Raw genomic sequence first — 20,233 nt, 5'->3', positions numbered from 1 at the left:
CGTCAGACTTTCCATCCGGGGGAGTGGGAACTCCATCCGGAGGTGTTTGCTCAGTTGATTCATTGTTGGGGCAAACCAGAGTTGGATCTCATGGCGTCTCGCCAGAACGCCAAGCTTCCTTGTTACGGATCCAGGTCCAGGGACCCAGAAGCGACGCTGATAGATGCTCTAGCAGCGCCTTGGTTCTTCAACCTGGCTTATGTGTTTCCACCGTTTCCTCTGCTCCCTCGACTGATTGCCAAAATCAAACAGGAGAGAGCATCGGTGATTCTGATAGCACCTGCGTGGCCACGCAGGACTTGGTATGCAGACCTAGTGGACATGTCATCCTTTCCACCATGGACTCTGCCTCTAAGACAGGACCTTCTGATACAAAGTCCTTTCAATCATCCAAATCTAATTTCTCTGAGACTGACTGCATGGAGATTGAACGCTTGATTCTATCAAAGCGTGGCTTCTCCGAGTCAGTCATTGATACTTTAATACAGGCACGAAAGCCTGTTACCAGGAAAATCTACCACAAGATATGGAGTAAATATCTTTATTGGTGTGAATCCAAGAATTACTCATGGAGTAAGGTTAGGATTCCTAGAATATTGTCTTTTCTCCAAGAGGGCTTGGACAAAGGATTATCAGCTAGTTCCTTAAAGGGACAGATTTCTGCTCTGTCTATTCTTTTGCACAAGCGTCTGGCAGAGGTTCCAGACGTCCAGGCATTTTGCCAGGCTTTGGTTAGAATTAAGCCTGTGTTTAAACCTGTTGCTCCCCCGTGGAGCTTAAACTTGGTTCTTAAGGTTCTTCAAGGAGTTCCGTTTGAACCCCTTCATTCCATTGATATTAAACTTTTATCTTGGAAAGTTCTGTTTTTGATGGCTATTTCCTCGGCTCGGAGAGTCTCTGAGCTATCTGCCTTACAATGTGATTCTCCTTATCTGATTTTTCATGCAGATAAGGTAGTTCTGCGTACCAAACCTGGGTTTTTACCTAAGGTGGTTTCTAACAAGAATATCAATCAAGAGATTGTTGTTCCATCGTTGTGCCCTAATCCTTCTTCAAAGAAGGAACGTCTTTTACATAATCTGGACGTAGTCTGTGCCTTGAAGTTTTACTTACAAGCTACTAAAGATTTTCGTCAAACATCTTCCCTGTTTGTCGTTTACTCTGGACAGAGGAGAGGTCAAAAAGCTTCTGCAACCTCTCTTTCCTTTTGGCTTCGGAGCATAATACGCCTAGCCTATGAGACTGCTGGACAGCAGCCCCCTGAAAGGATTACAGCTCATTCTACTAGAGCTGTGGCTTCCACCTGGGCCTTCAAAAATGAGGCCTCTGTTGAACAGATTTGCAAGGCTGCGACTTGGTCTTCGCTTCACACTTTTTCAAAATTTTACAAATTTGATACTTTTGCTTCTTCGGAGGCTGTGTTTGGGAGAAAGGTTCTTCAGGCAGTGGTTCCTTCCACTTAATCCTGCCTTGTCCCTCCCATCATCCGTGTACTTTAGCTTTGGTATTGGTATCCCACAAGTAATGGATGATCCGTGGACTGGATACACTTAACAAGAGAAAACATAATTTATGCTTACCTGATAAATTTATTTCTCTTGTAGTGTATCCAGTCCACGGCCCGCCCTGTCCTTTTAAGGCAGGTCTAAATTTTAATTAAACTACAGTCACCACTGCACCCTATGGTTTCTCCTTTCTCTGTTTGTTTTCGGTCGAATGACTGGATATGACAGTTAGGGGAGGAGCTATATAGCAGCTCTGCTGTGGGTGATCCTCTTGCAACATCCTGTTGGGAAGGAGAATATCCCACAAGTAATGGATGATCCGTGGACTGGATACACTACAAGAGAAATAAATTTATCAGGTAAGCATAAATTATGTTTTCTGTTTGTCTCAGGTAGAGAGATAATAAATAACATTCTGTATGTATTTCTGTTTGTCACAGGCAGAAAAGGCTAGTGTCAGCCACTTCTTGGACTTCCTGTTTCTCATATCTCTTGCTGTGATATGGGCTGTGTGCCCCATGGACAGTCTAGCAGTCGTTGGTCAGTGGGCTCAGTCAAAGATAAAAGAGGTAAGGAAATCTATAGAAATGCTTAGAAATGTGCCTGATATTTTTGTGCACCATAAGCGAGAGAGTGATTGAGTGACACAACTATGTGTAGTTAATATTTGTGTCCTTCACTTGTCACTGGATATTAGAAAACACTTGCTTGATAATTAAAAGGGAATGCATTTTATAAATCAGCATCTAAATACTGCATTGCAGAGTTCTGACTCTCTCTATATATATATATGTATATATATATATATATATATATATATATATAATATATACACACACATACATATAAATTTTTATATATATATATATATATATATACTGTATATATATATATATATATAAACACATACATACAGTCACCGGACACTTTATTAGGTACACCTGTTCAATTGCTTGGTAACACAAATTGCTAATCAGCCAATCACATGGCAGTAACTCAATGTATTTAGGTATCTAGACGTGGTGAAGACGACTTCCTGAAATTCAAACCGAGCATCAGAATGGGGAAGAATGGGGATTTAAGTGATTTTGAAATTGGCATGGTTGTTGGTGCCAGGTGGGCTGGTCTGAATATTTGAAAAACTTCTGATCTACTAGGATTTTCACGAACAACCTTCTCTAGGGTTTACAGAGAATGGTCCGAAAAAGAGAAAATATCCAGTGAGTTGCAGTTGTGTGGACAAAAATGCCTTGTTCATGTCAGAGGTCAGAGGAGAATGGGCTGACTGGTTTGAGACTATAGAAAGGCAACAGTAACTCAAATAACACTCGTTACTGAACTCACAACATGCCGAATCTTGAAGCAGATGGGCTACAGCAGCAGAAGACCACACTGGGTACCACTACTGTCAGCTAAGAACAGTAAACTGAGGCTACAATTCGCACAGGCTCACCAAAATTGGACAATAGAAGATTGGAAAAACGTTGCCTGGTCTGATGAGTCTCGATTTCAGCTGCCATATTCAGATGGTAGAGTCATAATTCGGCGTAAACAGCATGAAAGCATGGATCCATCTTGCCTTGTATCAGTGGTTCAGGCTGGTGGTGGTGTAATGGTGTGGGGGATATTTTCTTAGCACACTTTGCACCCTTAGTACCAATTGAGCATTGTTTAAACGCCACAGCCTACCTGAGTATTGTTGCTGACCATGTCCATCCCTTTATGACTACAGTGTACCCATCTTCTTCTGATGGCTACTTCCAGCAGGATAATGCACCTTGTTACAAAGCTCAAATCATCTCAAACTGGTTTCTTGAACATGACAATGGGTACACTGTACTTCAATAGCCTCCACAGTCACCAGATCTCAATCAAATAGAGCACCTTTGGGATGTGGTGGAACTGGAGATTTGCATTATGGATGTGATGCCGACAAATCTGCAGCAACTACATGATGCTATCATGTCAATATGGACCAAAATGTCTGAGGAATGTTTCTTTTTTTTTTTCAAATATAATTTTTTTATTGAGGTTTAGTTAAAGGCATACATAGATCATTATAACAAATTCTAATGTCACATAAGACAAGGCTTCAATGTTACAGGAGCAATAAAGTAGACATGTAAGAGACGTATAGCCAACAAATTACATAGCTTGCAAACATTATATAGATAAGATGCTGATCTTTCATGAACCTTCTATATGATGGAATAGTTTACTCTTGGGCCAACAAAAGTAACAGGTAGTGATGAAGCGAAAGAAGGAAATTGTAACCAAGGAGACCACTTTTGGATCTCATTAATAAACCTCAAATTTTTTTTTTTTAAATTTAACAACAGTTTTGTTCCTGAGGTCCTGAAGATTTATACAACATATGACAGGAGGGGTATTAACTGGGAATAATAATGAATCCTCAGGACTACTCGTAAATTATGTCAATTATTAAAGTAGACAAGGGAGATATTGTGAACTAAAATTAGCAAGAGTATGGCATAGGCAAGAGAAGCCATATAGGTAGCCCTCCAACATTAGGAGGTACATCAAGGGGGGGAGGGAGGTGGTAGATTCATTAAGATAAGTCAAATATGTCTAGAGGTCATACCTTCCAGGAAAGGCAAAGGTAGCTACAATTTTAGACTTCAAAGAAGATATGCTTAAATAAAGCAAGGCACCAAAACTATTTATGGAATTATCTAAACATATGGGCCACTAGTGTATGCATAAAAAGGACTGAGTGCACATTAGACCAAAGCAGGCCCCCATATATCAGAGCCCGACAAATCTTACTGAATGAATTTGGGTAGAGTTATGTACCTTAGCTCTGGCACTATAGGGAGTGCGACTATGTAGAGTGCAGGACCAGCCCGCTGTAATACTCTTGTTAAATACTTAAATTCTAGGTAACACTAGCGGAATATAGATATTGACAGTATACAAAAATCTGGGGCTAATCGCAGGGGGTTATATAGATATCTGATGATGAAAGTTGGTATTCCCCTACTTACTATTTGGACTCCCATCTATATAGGTGATGCAGATCCCATCTATGAAGCTAAACATGAAAAGGGCAGAGTATCCCGGCCGCTGACACTCACGCCTTAAAAACATTTAGAGTGGTAGAGATCAGCATATCAAGCTTTAGTGCAGCTATGAGTGACCATTAACTGTGAAGGGAGTGAGGGGAGAAAAAACCCATATATATATATATATATATATATATATATATATATATATATATATATATACAAACGGTCTATACACGGTTAACTGACTCATAAAGGACAATCTCTTTGACATCATAATATATTATCTTTATCGGGCGAAAGAGATGGCCTCTAGAGGGAGCATGAATAGCTATCAACTATCAGGGGAGACTTATGTATTTATAATCAAGGTACGGCATATACTATTGTCCAGTACGACAACTTCAGGTACTATGTGCCATAGCAGCTGGGGAGCTGTACATTTCCATCTTTTGTTAAGTGTATGTGTAGCACAAACATTACTCATATCAACATTCTTCATGCACAACACTGCATCTTAACATAGCATACCTTTAAATAGATATACGTGCATCTTATGCTATATATTATGAGAGGGAAAAGTGGTAGGAATAAATCAGGAAAAGAAATTCAGTGTAGTCTAAGTTCCACCTGCTGTGGAGAAAGTTCCCCTAGCATTAGTCACAGTATGTCTTAAACAGACGCAGGCAAGGGAACAGCACTTATGTGAACGATACAATCCAGCATGATGAACTATATCAAACAATCGCTCCATAATGAACATATAAAATAGTAGGTTAATATACACATGCAAATCTATAACAATATTCTATTGTAACATCCTAATACCCCCAGTGAGTAGACAGAACACAGGGATAATTATGGAGGACTTAATGACCTAAGGTAGCGATGCGAGTCAAAATCAGTAAATAATGGTGTTATAACCATAAGAAGGAACACAGACACCATACAACCATGTAGTGATCGATAGTAACATCGCTGTCCCTTATCATCACAGGTATTTTTGTGTTAAGTTATGTGACCCAAGTCGGCTGACAAAAGTCCCATGTGTAAGCAAAGGTCACCTCCAGCTATAGCCCGCGCCATCTGGGCCAAAAAGAAGGTAAAGTAAAGAGCCTCCAGGGTCCCACTGCGGTTCTAACATAGAGACGCAGCATCGATAATGATAGGATTGATAAACTCCGCAGGGCAGCGGCGCACAAGATCTAAGTCCTTTTAGCCGTGGGTCAGTAGCGTTGCCTGAGCGTTGAAGCATGAGGAAGTGTTGGTGAAATAGTTGACAGAAGGGAACCATGCGGTGATGAGCCTCTGTTACCGGTGTCCCCTCTAAACCGCTACAGAGCGCATCCAGCAGCGGAACTTGTAATGCGGAAACAGAGTTCAGCCCTCTATTAGCTTTTCACCTCTCAAGCTCAGTTTTAGTATAGGGCAATGAGGGAGATCCCCGTGCAAGCTGTAAAGATGGCGGCTGCTGCGTGGTGATCAGACTTGCTGCGAACTTCTCCTCGCAAACAATTATAACAGCCGAAACAATAGTATAGATAACGGAAGGTCTAAAGGCCTCAGCCACTGTCTCCAAAAGAGAGTCATTATGTTGGTCCAATAAATTCTGTAGTTGAGATAGAAGGAGCGCGGCCATGCTTTCATATACTCTGCGTCTCCCTGGGAGGTAGAGAGTTAGGGTTGAAAAAGTTTAGATGTTTAACGCTGCAGGATTCCTCCAACAGTACCCAGTAGGTAGTCTTCAATATAAGTCTCCAATATAAAGACATAGGAGGGTGTTATCAATAGTAAAACTTAGCAAAATCGTGGTAGATATTAGGAGCTCTCAAGATATGCATCCTGCTTCTGTGGTAGTTGGCTCCTCCCCCCTCTGAGGAATGTTTCCAACACATTGTTCAATCTATGCCAAGAAGAATAAAGCAGTTCTGAAGGCAAAAGGGGGTCCAACCCGTTACTAGCAAGATGTACCTAATAAAGTGGCCGGTGAGTGTGTGTGTGTGTGTGTGTGTGTATATATATATATATATATATATATATATATATATATATATATATATATAAATATAAATAAAAAGAGAGAAGCGCTCAACCTGGGAATTAACAGTAGCATACTAGCTTGTTCTATGGCTAGTTATCACTCAAGAAGCAGCCTCTTTTTGCTCAACATGTGCCTTTCACAGAGAAGAACTTTCATGTAGCATATCAATCTGATTCTGACTTAACAGTACAAATTATTTTAGACTGTAAGATGTTTTATTGGCTATTTCAGGATCAGTTTGGGATATACCCTTTGAAAACCCCCTTGGTTATGTTTACCTAATTTCCTATAAATCCCTTTATAAAATAGAAGACAAAAAGTTGAGTTCAGCATTTACAGATTATATTTGATTTTGTTTTTAGCCAAAAAATGATTTAAGCCTTTTTTAACTCCTTAATGACACTGTCGTTGCCTGTATGTTTTGTGTTCTTAAGGGGTTTTTGATGCTGTAATAGCAATGGTGTTGGCATAAACAGCAAGACGTCCTATTACAACATGCCTATTACAACACGCTTTTTAGCCCCTTCAATTGACAATGACAGCCGGTTTACAGTGTGTCAGCTGTGGCTAAAGGGGCAGTAAACATAAAAAATAATGTTACATATGTTGTTGAATGAGCAGCAATGCAGTACTAGCAGCTAGCTGAATACATCTGGTGAGCCAAGTGGCATATATGTACAGCCACCAATCACCAGCTAGTTCCAAGTAGTGAATTGGTGCTTCTGAGTCTACCTATGTGTGCATTTCAACAAAGGATGCCAAAAGAATAAAGTAAATTAGATCAAGTAATTTGGAAAGATGGAAAAATCATTTTCCTCCTCTTTTTTGCATGACCTGTCCTATTTTAGTTAGAATGTTTATTCTTGCTTCTAACATGTAAATTCTTACATACATCAGTGATAAATCTCATTTGCCGTTTACCAGCCTATTCTTCCAGCTTTTTCAAATTGTCTTGCATAACATATAGCAGATACATGTGAATAATACCATACTTAAAAGGACATTTAACACTACATAAATGTTAGATATAATTAGGTATTAAAAGCAAAGAGTTTTAGTGTCTAAAAGTGGACGGCACCATATTGTACTAGCAAAATTGCATAGTGTGAATGCTGCTCGTGTTATATATCCTCTATAGTCAAGGCTCGGCTGCATTTTTACATAAAGAGGAATCAATACAATGTATGTAAAAACTCCTTTTATTTAGAAACAGTAGAAAATCACAGTTCAGTACTTCTCATTAACCGCATCTTCTGACAAGTTTCGCTTGCACTTTCTCAAAGCTGACTGTGGTAGGATATATGACACAAGCAGCGATATTAATTAGCTGGTCGGAGCATTCACAGTACTTCAGGTTTGTTACTGCATGTAAGGGAGTTTTTCTTCTTATTTAACCCTTGGTGAATTTGGGTTGTCTTTGGCTTCTGCTTATGTGGCTTATATAAGCCTTGTTTTTCTCTTGTCTGTGTAATAAGGGAAGAACCTATTTTTTGCCACCATGTTGTAACCTAGTTGTCTTTCTCAACTAAGGCCAATTAGGGACACTCGAGTGTGAAATGACTGTGCCCACACTTCCACTTTTTCATAAATAAATGACAGAAAAAGGGGCAGTTTTTTTTACTACGTGTAGTTACAATTAAACAATGTTTATTCAGTGTACGGCGGAGATCGTATGAAGAGGATCCACCACGCTCCATGGCTCCGCAGTCTTCAATTCCAGTGTCGCCGATCTACAGTTCCAGCGTGGCCGGTCTTCAGCTCCGGTCTTCAACTCCTCCACTCCGCGCCGGCTGGTTCCTGGAAGAAGAAGAGGTCGCCGCTTGGAAGAAGACTTCTCCGCCTGGAACAGGACCTTCTCCGCCGGTCTTCAGGACAGGTTAGGACCACTTGGGGGTTAGACTTAGGTTTTTTTAAGGGGGGATCGGGTGGGTTTTAGAGTAGGGGTGTGTGGGTGGTGGGTTGCAATGGGGGGGGATTGTTCTTTTTTTTACAGGTAAAAGAGCTGATTACTTTGGGGTAATGCCCCGCAAAAGGCCCTTTTAAGGGCTGGTAATAGAGCTGATTACTTTTGTAATTTTAGTTTAGAGTAGGGAAATTTTATTATTTTGGGGGGCTTTTTTATTTTATTAGGGGGCTTAGATTAGGTGTAATTAGCTTAAAATTCTTGTAATCTTTTTTTATTTTTTGTAATTTAGTGTTTGTTTGTTTTTGTAATATAGTTTAGTCTATTTAATTGTATTTCTTTTGCAAGATGTACCGAGTCCACGGCTTCATCCTTACTTGTGGGATATTATCCTTCCTAACAGGAACAAACAAAGAGGGCGCCCACAGCAGAGCTGTCTATATAGCTCCCCCCTTAACTCCACCCCCCAGTCATTTTGCCGGCTCTAAGCAGGAAGGGTAAAGTGAAAGAGGTGATAAATTGTTAGTTTTTATTTTCTTCAAGCAAGAGTTTGTTATTTTTAAATGGTACCGGTGTGTACTATTTACTCTCAGGCAGGAGATGGATGAAGATTTCTGCCTAGAGGATGATGATCTTAGCATTTGTAACTAAGATCCAATGCCGTTCCCACAGAAGCTGAGGAGTACAGGAAAACTTCAGTGTGAGGAACGGTTTCATGCTATACAGCAATGAGGTATGTTCAGTCATTTTTTCTGGAGAGACTGTGATATTTCAGAAAGGCTGACAGTATCCCCATGATGGTAAGGGTAAGCAGTAATCCTAGACTTATAGTGGCATTACTAAGCTTGCATAAAGGGCTAAACTTATGGTTGACACTCAATTTGAATGATATTAGCAAACGGTTGTGTGTTCTGGGAGTGCTGTTAGTAAACGTATGAGGGGCAACTGTATTGAGGGTACACTTGGCTTTTTGGGGTTTTAGAACCCACATGGCCGGTAAAAACGCTTGGTGTGTTTTTTTGGAGGCCTTAGTAACATCGAGTGAGATGGGCGGGGTCTAATTTTGCGCCTCAGTTGCGCAGTTGTTTTCTCTTGACAAGCAGCAAGCTAAAACATTCAGCTATGGGGCACACCAGAATTGGATCTGATGGCGCCTCGTCAGAACGCCAAACTTCCTTGTTACGGGTCCAGGTCAAGGGATCCTCAGGCAGTACTGATAGATGCTCTATCAGTACCCTGGTCGTTCAACCTAGCTTATGTGTTTCCACCATTCCCTCTCCTCCCGCGTCTGATTGCCAGAATCAAACAGGAGAGAGATTCAGTGATTTTGATAGCACCTGCGTGGCTACGCAGGACTTGGTATGCAGACCTGGTGGACATGTCATCTCTGCCACCATGGACTCTGCCACTGAGGCAGGACCTTTTGATTCAAGGTCCGTTCAAGCATCCAAATCTAATTTCTCTGCAACTGACTGCTTGGAGATTGAACGCTTGATTTTATCAAAGCGGGGTTTCTCGGAGTCGGTCATATATACCTTGATTCAGATTCGAAAGCCTGTCACCAGGAAAATCTATCATAAGATATGGAGTAAATATCTTTTTTGGTGCAAATCCAAAGGTTACTCATGGAGTAAGATTAGGATTCCTAGGATTTTGTCCTTTCTCCAAGAGGGATTGGAGAAAGGATTGTCAGCTAGTTCCTTAAAAGGACAGATATCTGCTTTGTCTATTCTATTGCACAAGCGTCTGGCAGATGTCCCAGACGTTCGGGCTTTCTGTCAGGCTTTAGTTAGAATCAAGCCTGTGTTTAAACCTGTTGCTCCGCCATGGAGTTTAAATTTAGTTCTTAAAGTTCTTCAGGGGGTTCCGTTTGAACCCATGCATTCCATAGATATTAAGCTTCTATCTTGGAAAGTTCTGTTTCTAGTTGCTATCTCTTTAGCTTGAAGAGTTTCTGAACTATCTGCATTACAATGTGACTCGCCTTATCTTGTTTTCCATGCGGATAAGGTGGTTTTGCGTACCAAACCTGGGTTCCTCCCTAAGGTTGTTACTAACAAGAATATCAATCAGGAAATTGTTGTTCCCTCTCTGTGTCCTAATCCTTCTTCTAAGAAGGAACATCTGTTGCACAACTTGGACGTGGTTCGTGCTTTGAAGTTTTATTTGCAGGCAACCAAAGATTTTCGTCAAACATCTTCTTTGTTTGTTGTCTATTCTGGAAAGCATAAGAGTTCAAAAGGCTACGGCTACCTCTCTTTCCTTTTGGCTGAAATGCATCATACGTTTGGCTTATGAGACTGCTGGACAGCAGCCTCCTGAAAGAATTACAGCTCATTCTACTAGAGCGGTGGCTTCCACATGGGCTTTTAAAAATGATGCTTCTGTTGAACAAATTTGTAAGGCTGCGACTTGGTCTTCGCTTCATACCTTTTCCAAATTTTCCAAATTTGATACTTTTGCTTCTTCGGAGGCTATTTTTGGGAGAAAGGTTCTGCAAACAGTGGTGCCTTCCGTTTAGGTTCCTGTCTTGTCCCTCCCTTCATCCGTGTCCTAAAGTTTTGTATTGGTATTCCACAAGTAAGGATGAAACCGTGGACTCGGTACATCTTGCAAAAGAAAACAAAATTTATGCTTACCTGATAAATTTCTTTCTTTTGCGATGTACCGAGTCAACGGCCCGCCCTGTCTATTCAAGACAGATAGTATTTTTTATTGAAAACTTCAGTCACCTCTGCACCTTATAGTTTCTCCTTTTTCTTCCTTAGCCTTCAGTCGAATGACTGGGGGGGGGAATTAAGGGGGGAGCTATATAGACAGCTCTGCTGTGGTGCTCTCTTTGCTACTTCCTGTCAGGAAAGACAATATCCCACAAGTAAGGATGAAACTGTGGACTCGGTACATCGCAAAAGAAAGAAATTTATCAGGTAAGCATTAATTTTGTTTTTAGTTGAGATAATTATAGTTTATTTAGTTAATTTAATGATAGTGTAGTGTTAGGTGTTATGGTAACTTAGGTTAGGATGTATTTTACAGGTAATTTTGTAATTATTTTAACTAGGTAGCTATTAAATAGTTAATGTTAGTTGTAGTAGGTGGCGCAAAACAAGTTGCTATTCCCAATGTGTCTTACTGTAAATATGTGTGATAATATGTGGGCTCAATATATGTTAATGTTTTGATGAGTCCTAATTTTATATTCTCTTTTGGAAAAAAATGGATGTCGAAACTATTTAAGAAATAAATATGATCCTTTATTTGATTATGGTAAATTTACCCAATAGTAGTGATGCTAAAAGTACAGTTAAACAAAAATTATTACAATTCCTTCAAAGTTTAAAAAATGACACCGGTGTCTCTATGTATAAAAATGTACATAATATATAAAAAATAAATTAAATTAAAATAATAACGTTAAAATCTTATAATTTATACAGTTTTGGGTTTATCACAAGTTGTAATTTCTAACAGAATGTTTGTAGATACAAATTTATAGTGGATAAAACAATAGTTGCTGTATAGTTCATATAGGATACTTTGTTTCAAGTTCAGCTATGCAATTGAGATCTTATCTTAGGCAACTATATATCAAATGTAGAGGTATGTTGGTGCGATTTTTATCACACTATAATATAAGTATACAAATTAGTACCTTGAAGTGTATCTGTTTGATATCACTTTTGTGAGATAATTGCGGTTAAATAAACGCTGCTATGCCAGTGTTTTGATTAAGTTTCAAGATCAAGCTGGTGGCAGTTCTATATGAGCTGCTGGCGGTTAAATAAATGCCGCTTTGGTTTCCTCTTATTAGGTGGGCTTATCTGTTTGCTGCGAGAAAATTCACTTTTATATATGTGTTTGGGTAGTTGTTGTGGCCGCTCAGTTACCTTATCCTTTGTCGGTCAGTGACCGATCGCGCTCTTAAGGGTTTCTTGGTGGGATCTTCGTTGCGCTTAAGTGCTAACCGTCTGCTGATGTTTTTTAAGTATCTCCGGTTTTTCTATTCTGTGGCTTGTCTGTCGGTCAGTGACCGATCACGATGGTATGGTTGTTGGATAACCTCCTGATGTGGAATTTTTGCGTGCCTTTCCGGTCTGTTGTTCCCAGGTTTCTTAGATGTCGGTCAGTGACCGATCTGGGTGCTGAAATGTGGTTGTTGGGATAAGTAGAAAGATTGTAGGATAAGTAGGAAAAGGATTTCTAGTTATCAATGTGATCTTTGCGGTTAAATATATGCCGCTTAGTGGGAACTTGAATATTTCAACTGGGTATAGCTGGTATTCACTTTGTCTTCTCAAATCCTGTGCAGGTGTGCTCTGGTATCAACATGTTTCGGCTGGACAGCCTTTTTCAAGATCTAAATAATATTAATATTATTAACTAAATTATTCCTATTTAAAACTAAATACTTACCTATAAAATAAACCCTAAGATAGCTACAATATAATTAATAATTACATTGTAGCTATTTTAGGGTTTATATTTATTTTACAGGTAATTTTGTAATTATTTTAACTAGGTAGCTATTAAATAGTTATTAACTATTTAATAGCTATTGTACCTAGTTAAAATAAATACAAAGTTACCTTTAAAATAAATATAAACCCTAAAATAGCTACAATGTAATTATTAATTATATTGTAGCTATCTTAGGGTTTATTTTATAGGTAAGTATTTAGTTTTAAATAGGAATAATTTAGTTAATAATATTAATATTATTTAGATTTATTTCAATAATAATTAAGTTAGGGGGTGTTAGGGTTAGACTTAGGTTTAGGGGTTAATATATTTAATATAGGTGGCGGCGGTGTAGGGGGATTAGATTAGGTGTTAATAAATTTAATATAGGTGGCGGCGGTGTAGGGGGATCATATTAGGGGTTAATACATTTAATATAAGTGGGGGCGTGTAGGGGGATCATATTAGGGGTTAATATAGTTAATATAGGTGGCGGCGGTGTAGGGGGGGTCAGATTAGGTTGTAATACATTTAATGTAGCTGGCGGCGGTGTAGGGGGATCAGATTAGGGGGTAATACATTTAATGTAGCTGGCGGCGGGGTCCGGGAGCGGCGGTTTAGGGGTCAATATATTTATTATTAGGATTGAGAGGGGGGATTGCGGATAGAGGGGTATACATGTCGGGATGATGTTTGGGAGGCGTGTTAGACAGTTACGGGAGATTTTATATTTAGTTTAGTTTTTGTAGGCGCAGGCAGTTTCTAAAGTGCCGTAAGTCACTGGCGACTCCAGAGATTTGTACTTACGCTTTTTTCTGGACATCGCTAGTTTGTCCGACTTACGGCACTTTAGCAACTGCCGGCACTGTATATGTGATAGCCCGATGTGCAAGGTCAAACTACGGGCGGCGCAGGTTTCCACGCTTGCGCCAAAACCTGCGCCGTATATCGGATTGCGCCCCTCATTTGCAAGTGTGAGGAAAACACTCCAAGCGAGTTCCAGTTCGCTTGGAGCGCTGCCCGAACGCAGCCTTAAAGTGACAGTAACATCAGACAGACACATATATGCATCCTGCCATTGACTCTTACTTACTTTTATTATTTAAAAAAATTATACCAAATTTGATAATAGAGGTAAGTTAGTTGTTTAAAATACATGCTCTATCTGAATCATGAAAGTTTGACTGTACTGTCCCTTTAATTATGTAGTGGTGGCACTTTACAAATAGCTTGAGATGATGATAATACACCAGAGGTTAGAATACAAATACAACTTTCTTTTCTCTACTAACAAATTTCTTACTTCTGCTTCAGAAAACCGGTTTAATGTCTTTTTCTCTCATATTCATTTATTTTTCTTTTCTTTTTTTTAAACTAAACTGTTAAGTGTTGCACCAGAAAAACAATAATCAATATAAAAAACTGGTTCTAGCAAGCACATGTAATCAACTCCAAATCTTAAAGAGAGAGAGGAGTTTTGTATATAACATCCTCTGCGGTTAAAGTGATATGAAACCCATTTGTTACATAATTCATGTATATAATTATAAACAACCAAATTACTTTTGTCATCAAATTGACTTAATTCTCTTGGTATCCTTTTCTGAAAGAGCAGCACGCACTACTGGGAGCTAGGTGAACACATCAGGTGAGCCAATGAAAAGAGGCATATATGTGCAGCCACCAATAAGCAGCTAGCTTCCAGGTATGCCTAGGTATGATTTTCAGCAAATGAAACTAAGAAAAGGAAGCAAATAATTGTAGCAAATCTATCTGAACTCTTTAATGTCCCTTTAAGGTATATCTTTGCAGTACTGAGGGCTACATTGGTTTTACCTCTTCCATTCTCATAAGTTGATATGAAAAGGCTTAGACTTTGGTCACTGTTTACTTGTGATCTGTTTGTAAAACTGAGACTTAGGCCCAATTATCTAAAGCTCTCTGGGCTTGTGAGATTCTATAAGATGCTGCCAGTACTTCTATTTCCCTGGTGCAATGATCTAAAGCTCTCTGGGCTGGTGAGATTCTATAAGATGCTGCCAGTACTTCTATTTCCCTAGTGATATTCTATAAGAATGCTGCCAGTACTTCTATTTCCCTGGTGCACTGATCTAAAGCTCTCTGGGCTGGTGAGATTCTATAAGATGCTGCCAGTACTTCTATTTCCCTGGTGCACTGATCTAAAGCTCTCTGGGCTGGTGAGATTCTATAAGATGCTGCCAGTACTTCTATTTCCCTGGTGAGATTCTATAAGATGCTGCCAGTACTTCTATTTCCCTCGTGCAATGATCTAAAGCTCTGTGGGCAGGTGAGATTCTATAAGATGCTGCCAGTACTTCTATTTCCCTGGTGAGATTCTTTAAGAATGCTGCCAGTACTTCTATTTCCCTCGTGCAATGATCTAAAGCTCTCTGGGCTGGTGAGATTCTATAAGATGCTGCCAGTACTTCTATTTCCCTGGTGCAATGATCTAAAGCTCTCTGGGCAGGTGAGATTCTATAAGATGCTGCCAGTACTTCTATTTCCCTGGTGCAATGATCTAAAGCTCTCTGGGCTGGTGAGATTCTATAAGATGCTGCCAGTACTTCTATTTCCCTGGTGTAATGATCTAAAGGTCTCTGGGCTGGTGAGATTCTATAAGATGCTGCCAGTACTTCTATTTCCCTCGTGCAATGATCTAAAGCTCTCTGGGCTTGTGAGATTCTATAAGATGCTGCCAGTACTTCTATTTCCCTGGTGCAATGATCTAAAGCTCTCTGGGCAGGTGAGATTCTATAAGATGCTGCCAGTACTTCTATTTCCCTGGTGCACTGATCTAAAGCTCTCTGGGCTGGTGAGATTCTATAAGATGCTGCCAGTACTTCTATTTCCCTGGTGCACTGATCTAAAGCTCTCTGGGCTGGTGAGATTCTATAAGATGCTGCCAGTACTTCTATTTCCCTGGTGCACTGATCTAAAGCACTCTGGGCTGGTGAGATTCTATAAGAATGCTGCCAGTACTTCTATTTCCCTGGTGCAATGATCTAAAGCTCTCGGTGCTGGTGAGATTCTATAAGAATGCTGCCAGTACTTCTATTTCCCTGGTGCACTGATCTAAAGCTCTCTGGGCTGGTGAGATTCTATTAGATGCTGCCAGTACTTCTATTTCCCTGGTGTAATGATCTAAAGGTTTCTGGGCTGGTGAGATTCTATAAGAATGCTGCCAGTACTTCTATTTCCCTCGTGCAATGATCTAAAGCTCTCTGGGCTGGTGAGATTCTATAAGATGCTGCCAGTACTTCTATTTCCCTGGTGCACTGATCTAAAGCTCTCTGGGCTGGTGAGATTCTATAAGATGCTGCCAGTACTTCTATTTCCCTGGTGTAATGATCTAAAGGTCTCTGGGCTGGTGAGATTCTATAAGAATGCTGCCAGTACTTCTATTTCCCTCGTGCAATGATCTAAAGCTCTCTGGGCTTGTGAGATGCTATAAGATGCTGCCAGTACTTCTATTTCCCTGGTGCAATGATCTAAAGCTCTCTGGGCTGGTTAGATTCTATAAGAATGCTGCCAGTACTTCTGTTTCCCTGGTGGAATGATCTAAAGCTCTCTGGGCTGGTGAGATTCTATAAGATGCTGCCAGTATTTCTATTTCCCTGGTGGAATGATCTAAAGCTCTCTGGGCTGGTGAGATTCTATAAGATGCTGCCAGTACTTCTGTTTCCCTGGTGGAATGATCTAAAGCTCTCTGGGCTGATGAGATTCTATATGAATGCTGCCAGTACTTCTGTTTCCCTGGTGGAATGATCTAAAGCTCTCTTGGCTGGTGAGATTCTATAAGATGCTGCCAGTACTTCTATTTCCCTGGTGCACTGATCTAAAGCTCTCTGGGCTGGTGAGATTCTGTAACATGCTGCCAGTACTTCTATTTCCCTGGTGCACTGATCTAAAGCTCTCTGGGCTGGTGAGATTCTATAAGATGCTGCCAGTACTTCTATTTCCCTGGTGTACTGATCTAAAGCTCTCTGGGCTGGTGAGATTCTATAAGATGCTGCCAGTACTTCTATTTCACTGGTACACTGATCTAAAACTCTCTGGGCTGGTGAGATTCTATAAAATGCTGCCAGTAATTCTATTTCCCTGGTGCAATGATCTAAAGCTCTCTGGGCTGGTGAGATTCTACAAGATGCTGCCAGTGCTTCTATTTCCCTGGTGCAATGATCTAAAGCTCTCTGGGCTGGTGAGATTCTATAAGATGCTGCCAGTGCTTCTATTTCCCTGGTGCAATGATCTAAAGCTCTCTGGGCTGGTGAGACTCTATAAGATGCTGCCAGTACTTCTATTTCCCTGGTGCAATGATCTAAAGCTCTCTGGGCTGGTGAGATGCTATAAGATGCTGCCAGTACTTATATTTCCCTGGTACACTGATCTAAAGCTCTCTGGGCTGGTGAGATTATTCAAAAATGCTGCCAGTACTTCTATTTCCCTGGTGCACTGATCTAAAGCTCTCTGGGCTGGTGAGATTCTATAAGATGCTGCCAGTACTTCTATTTCCCTGGTGCAATGATCTAAAGCTCTCTGGGCTTGTGAGATTCTATAAGAATGCTGCCAGTACTTCTATTTCCCTGGTGCAATGATCTAAAGCTCTCTGGGCTGGTGAGATTCTATAAGATGCTGCCAGTACTTCTATTTCCCTAGTGATATTCTATAAGAATGCTGCCAGTACTTCTATTTCCCTGGTGCACTGATCTAAAGCTCTCTGGGCTGGTGAGATTCTATAAGATGCTGCCAGTACTTCTATTTCCCTGGTGCACTGATCTAAAGCTCTCTGGGCTGGTGAGATTCTATAAGAATGCTGCCAGTACTTCTATTTCCCTGGTGAGATTCTATAAGATGCTGCCAGTACTTCTATTTCCCTGGTGAGATTCTATAAGATGCTGCCAGTACTTCTATTTCCCTCGTGCAATGATCTAAAGCTCTCTGGGCTGGTGAGATTCTATAAGATGCTGCCAGTACTTCTATTTCCCTGGTGAGATTCTATAAGATGCTGCCAGTACTTCTATTTCCCTCGTGCAATGATCTAAAGCTCTCTGGGCAGGTGAGATTCTATAAGATGCTGCCAGTACTTCTATTTCCCTGGTGAGATTCTTTAAGAATGCTGCCAGTACTTCTATTTCCCTGGTGCAATGATCTAAAGCTCTCTGGGCTGGTGAGACTCTATAAGATGCTGCCAGTACTTCTATTTCCCTGGTGCAATGATCTAAAGCTCTCTGGGCTGGTGAGATGCTATAAGATGCTGCCAGTACTTATATTTCCCTGGTACACTGATCTAAAGCTCTCTGGGCTTGTGAGATTCTATAAGATGCTGCCATTACTTCTATTTCCCTGGTGCAATGATCTAAAGCTCTCTGGGCTGGTGAGATTCTATAAGATGCTGCCAGTACTTCTATTTCCCTGGTGCAATGATCTAAAGCTCTCTGGGCAGGTGAGATTCTATAAGATGCTGCCAGTACTTCTATTTCCCTGGTGCAATGATCTAAAGCTCTCTGGGCTGGTGAGATTCTATAAGATGCTGCCAGTACTTCTATTTCCCTGGTGTAATGATCTAAAGGTCTCTGGGCTGGTGAGATTCTATAAGATGCTGCCAGTACTTCTATTTCCCTCGTGCAATGATCTAAAGCTCTCTGGGCTTGTGAGATTCTATAAGAATGCTGCCAGTACTTCTATTTCCCTGGTGCAATGATCTAAAGCTCTCTGGGCAGGTGAGATTCTATAAGATGCTGCCAGTACTTCTATTTCCCTGGTGCACTGATCTAAAGCTCTCTGGGCTGGTGAGATTCTATAAGATGCTGCCAGTACTTCTATTTCCCTGGTGCACTGATCTAAAGCTCTCTGGGCTGGTGAGATTCTATAAGATGCTGCCAGTACTTCTATTTCCCTGGTGCACTGATCTAAAGCACTCTGGGCTGGTGAGATTCTATAAGAATGCTGCCAGTACTTCTATTTCCCTGGTGCAATGATCTAAAGCTCTCGGTGCTGGTGAGATTCTATAAGAATGCTGCCAGTACTTCTATTTCCCTGGTGCACTGATCTAAAGCTCTCTGGGCTGGTGAGATTCTATTAGATGCTGCCAGTACTTCTATTTCCCTGGTGTAATGATCTAAAGGTTTCTGGGCTGGTGAGATTCTATAAGAATGCTGCCAGTACTTCTATTTCCCTCGTGCAATGATCTAAAGCTCTCTGGGCTGGTGAGATTCTATAAGATGCTGCCAGTACTTCTATTTCCCTGGTGCACTGATCTAAAGCTCTCTGGGCTGGTGAGATTCTATAAGATGCTGCCAGTACTTCTATTTCCCTGGTGTAATGATCTAAAGGTCTCTGGGCTGGTGAGATTCTATAAGAATGCTGCCAGTACTTCTATTTCCCTCGTGCAATGATCTAAAGCTCTCTGGGCTTGTGAGATTCTATAAGATGCTGCCAGTACTTCTATTTCCCTGGTGCAATGATCTAAAGCTCTCTGGGCTGGTTAGATTCTATAAGAATGCTGCCAGTACTTCTGTTTCCCTGGTGGAATGATCTAAAGCTCTCTGGGCTGGTGAGATTCTATAAGAATGCTGCCAGTACTTCTATTTCCCTCGTGCAATGATCTAAAGCTCTCTGGGCTGGTGAGATTCTATAAGATGCTGCCAGTACTTCTATTTCCCTGGTGCACTGATCTAAAGCTCTCTGGGCTGGTGAGATTCTATAAGATGCTGCCAGTACTTCTATTTCCCTGGTGTAATGATCTAAAGGTCTCTGGGCTGGTGAGATTCTATAAGAATGCTGCCAGTACTTCTATTTCCCTCGTGCAATGATCTAAAGCTCTCTGGGCTTGTGAGATTCTATAAGATGCTGCCAGTACTTCTATTTCCCTGGTGCAATGATCTAAAGCTCTCTGGGCTGGTTAGATTCTATAAGAATGCTGCCAGTACTTCTGTTTCCCTGGTGGAATGATCTAAAGCTCTCTGGGCTGGTGAGATTCTATAAGATGCTGCCAGTATTTCTATTTCCCTGGTGGAATGATCTAAAGCTCTCTGGGCTGGTGAGATTCTATAAGATGCTGCCAGTACTTCTGTTTCCCTGGTGGAATGATCTAAAGCTCTCTGGGCTGATGAGATTCTATATGAATGCTGCCAGTACTTCTGTTTCCCTGGTGGAATGATCTAAAGCTCTCTTGGCTGGTGAGATTCTATAAGATGCTGCCAGTACTTCTATTTCCCTGGTGCACTGATCTAAAGCTCTCTGGGCTGGTGAGATTCTGTAACATGCTGCCAGTACTTCTATT

General features: G+C 40.7%; 1 protein-coding gene across 1 annotated transcript in view; it reads left to right on the top strand.

The window, feature by feature from the left end:
* The window catches only part of OMA1 (OMA1 zinc metallopeptidase), a 388,294-nt gene that overhangs the window by 100,976 nt on the left and 267,085 nt on the right, over window positions 1-20,233 (top strand). The window contains exon 6 of the mRNA XM_053693625.1: window positions 1,946-2,074. Within this exon, the coding sequence (XP_053549600.1) occupies window positions 1,946-2,074 (129 nt within the window). The remainder of the gene's footprint in view (window positions 1-1,945; window positions 2,075-20,233) is intronic.

Source organism: Bombina bombina, chromosome 10 (assembly GCF_027579735.1).
Source record: "Bombina bombina isolate aBomBom1 chromosome 10, aBomBom1.pri, whole genome shotgun sequence".
NCBI classification, from domain to species: domain Eukaryota; kingdom Metazoa; phylum Chordata; class Amphibia; order Anura; family Bombinatoridae; genus Bombina; species Bombina bombina.
This window is presented reverse-complemented; position numbering and strand designations above follow the sequence as displayed.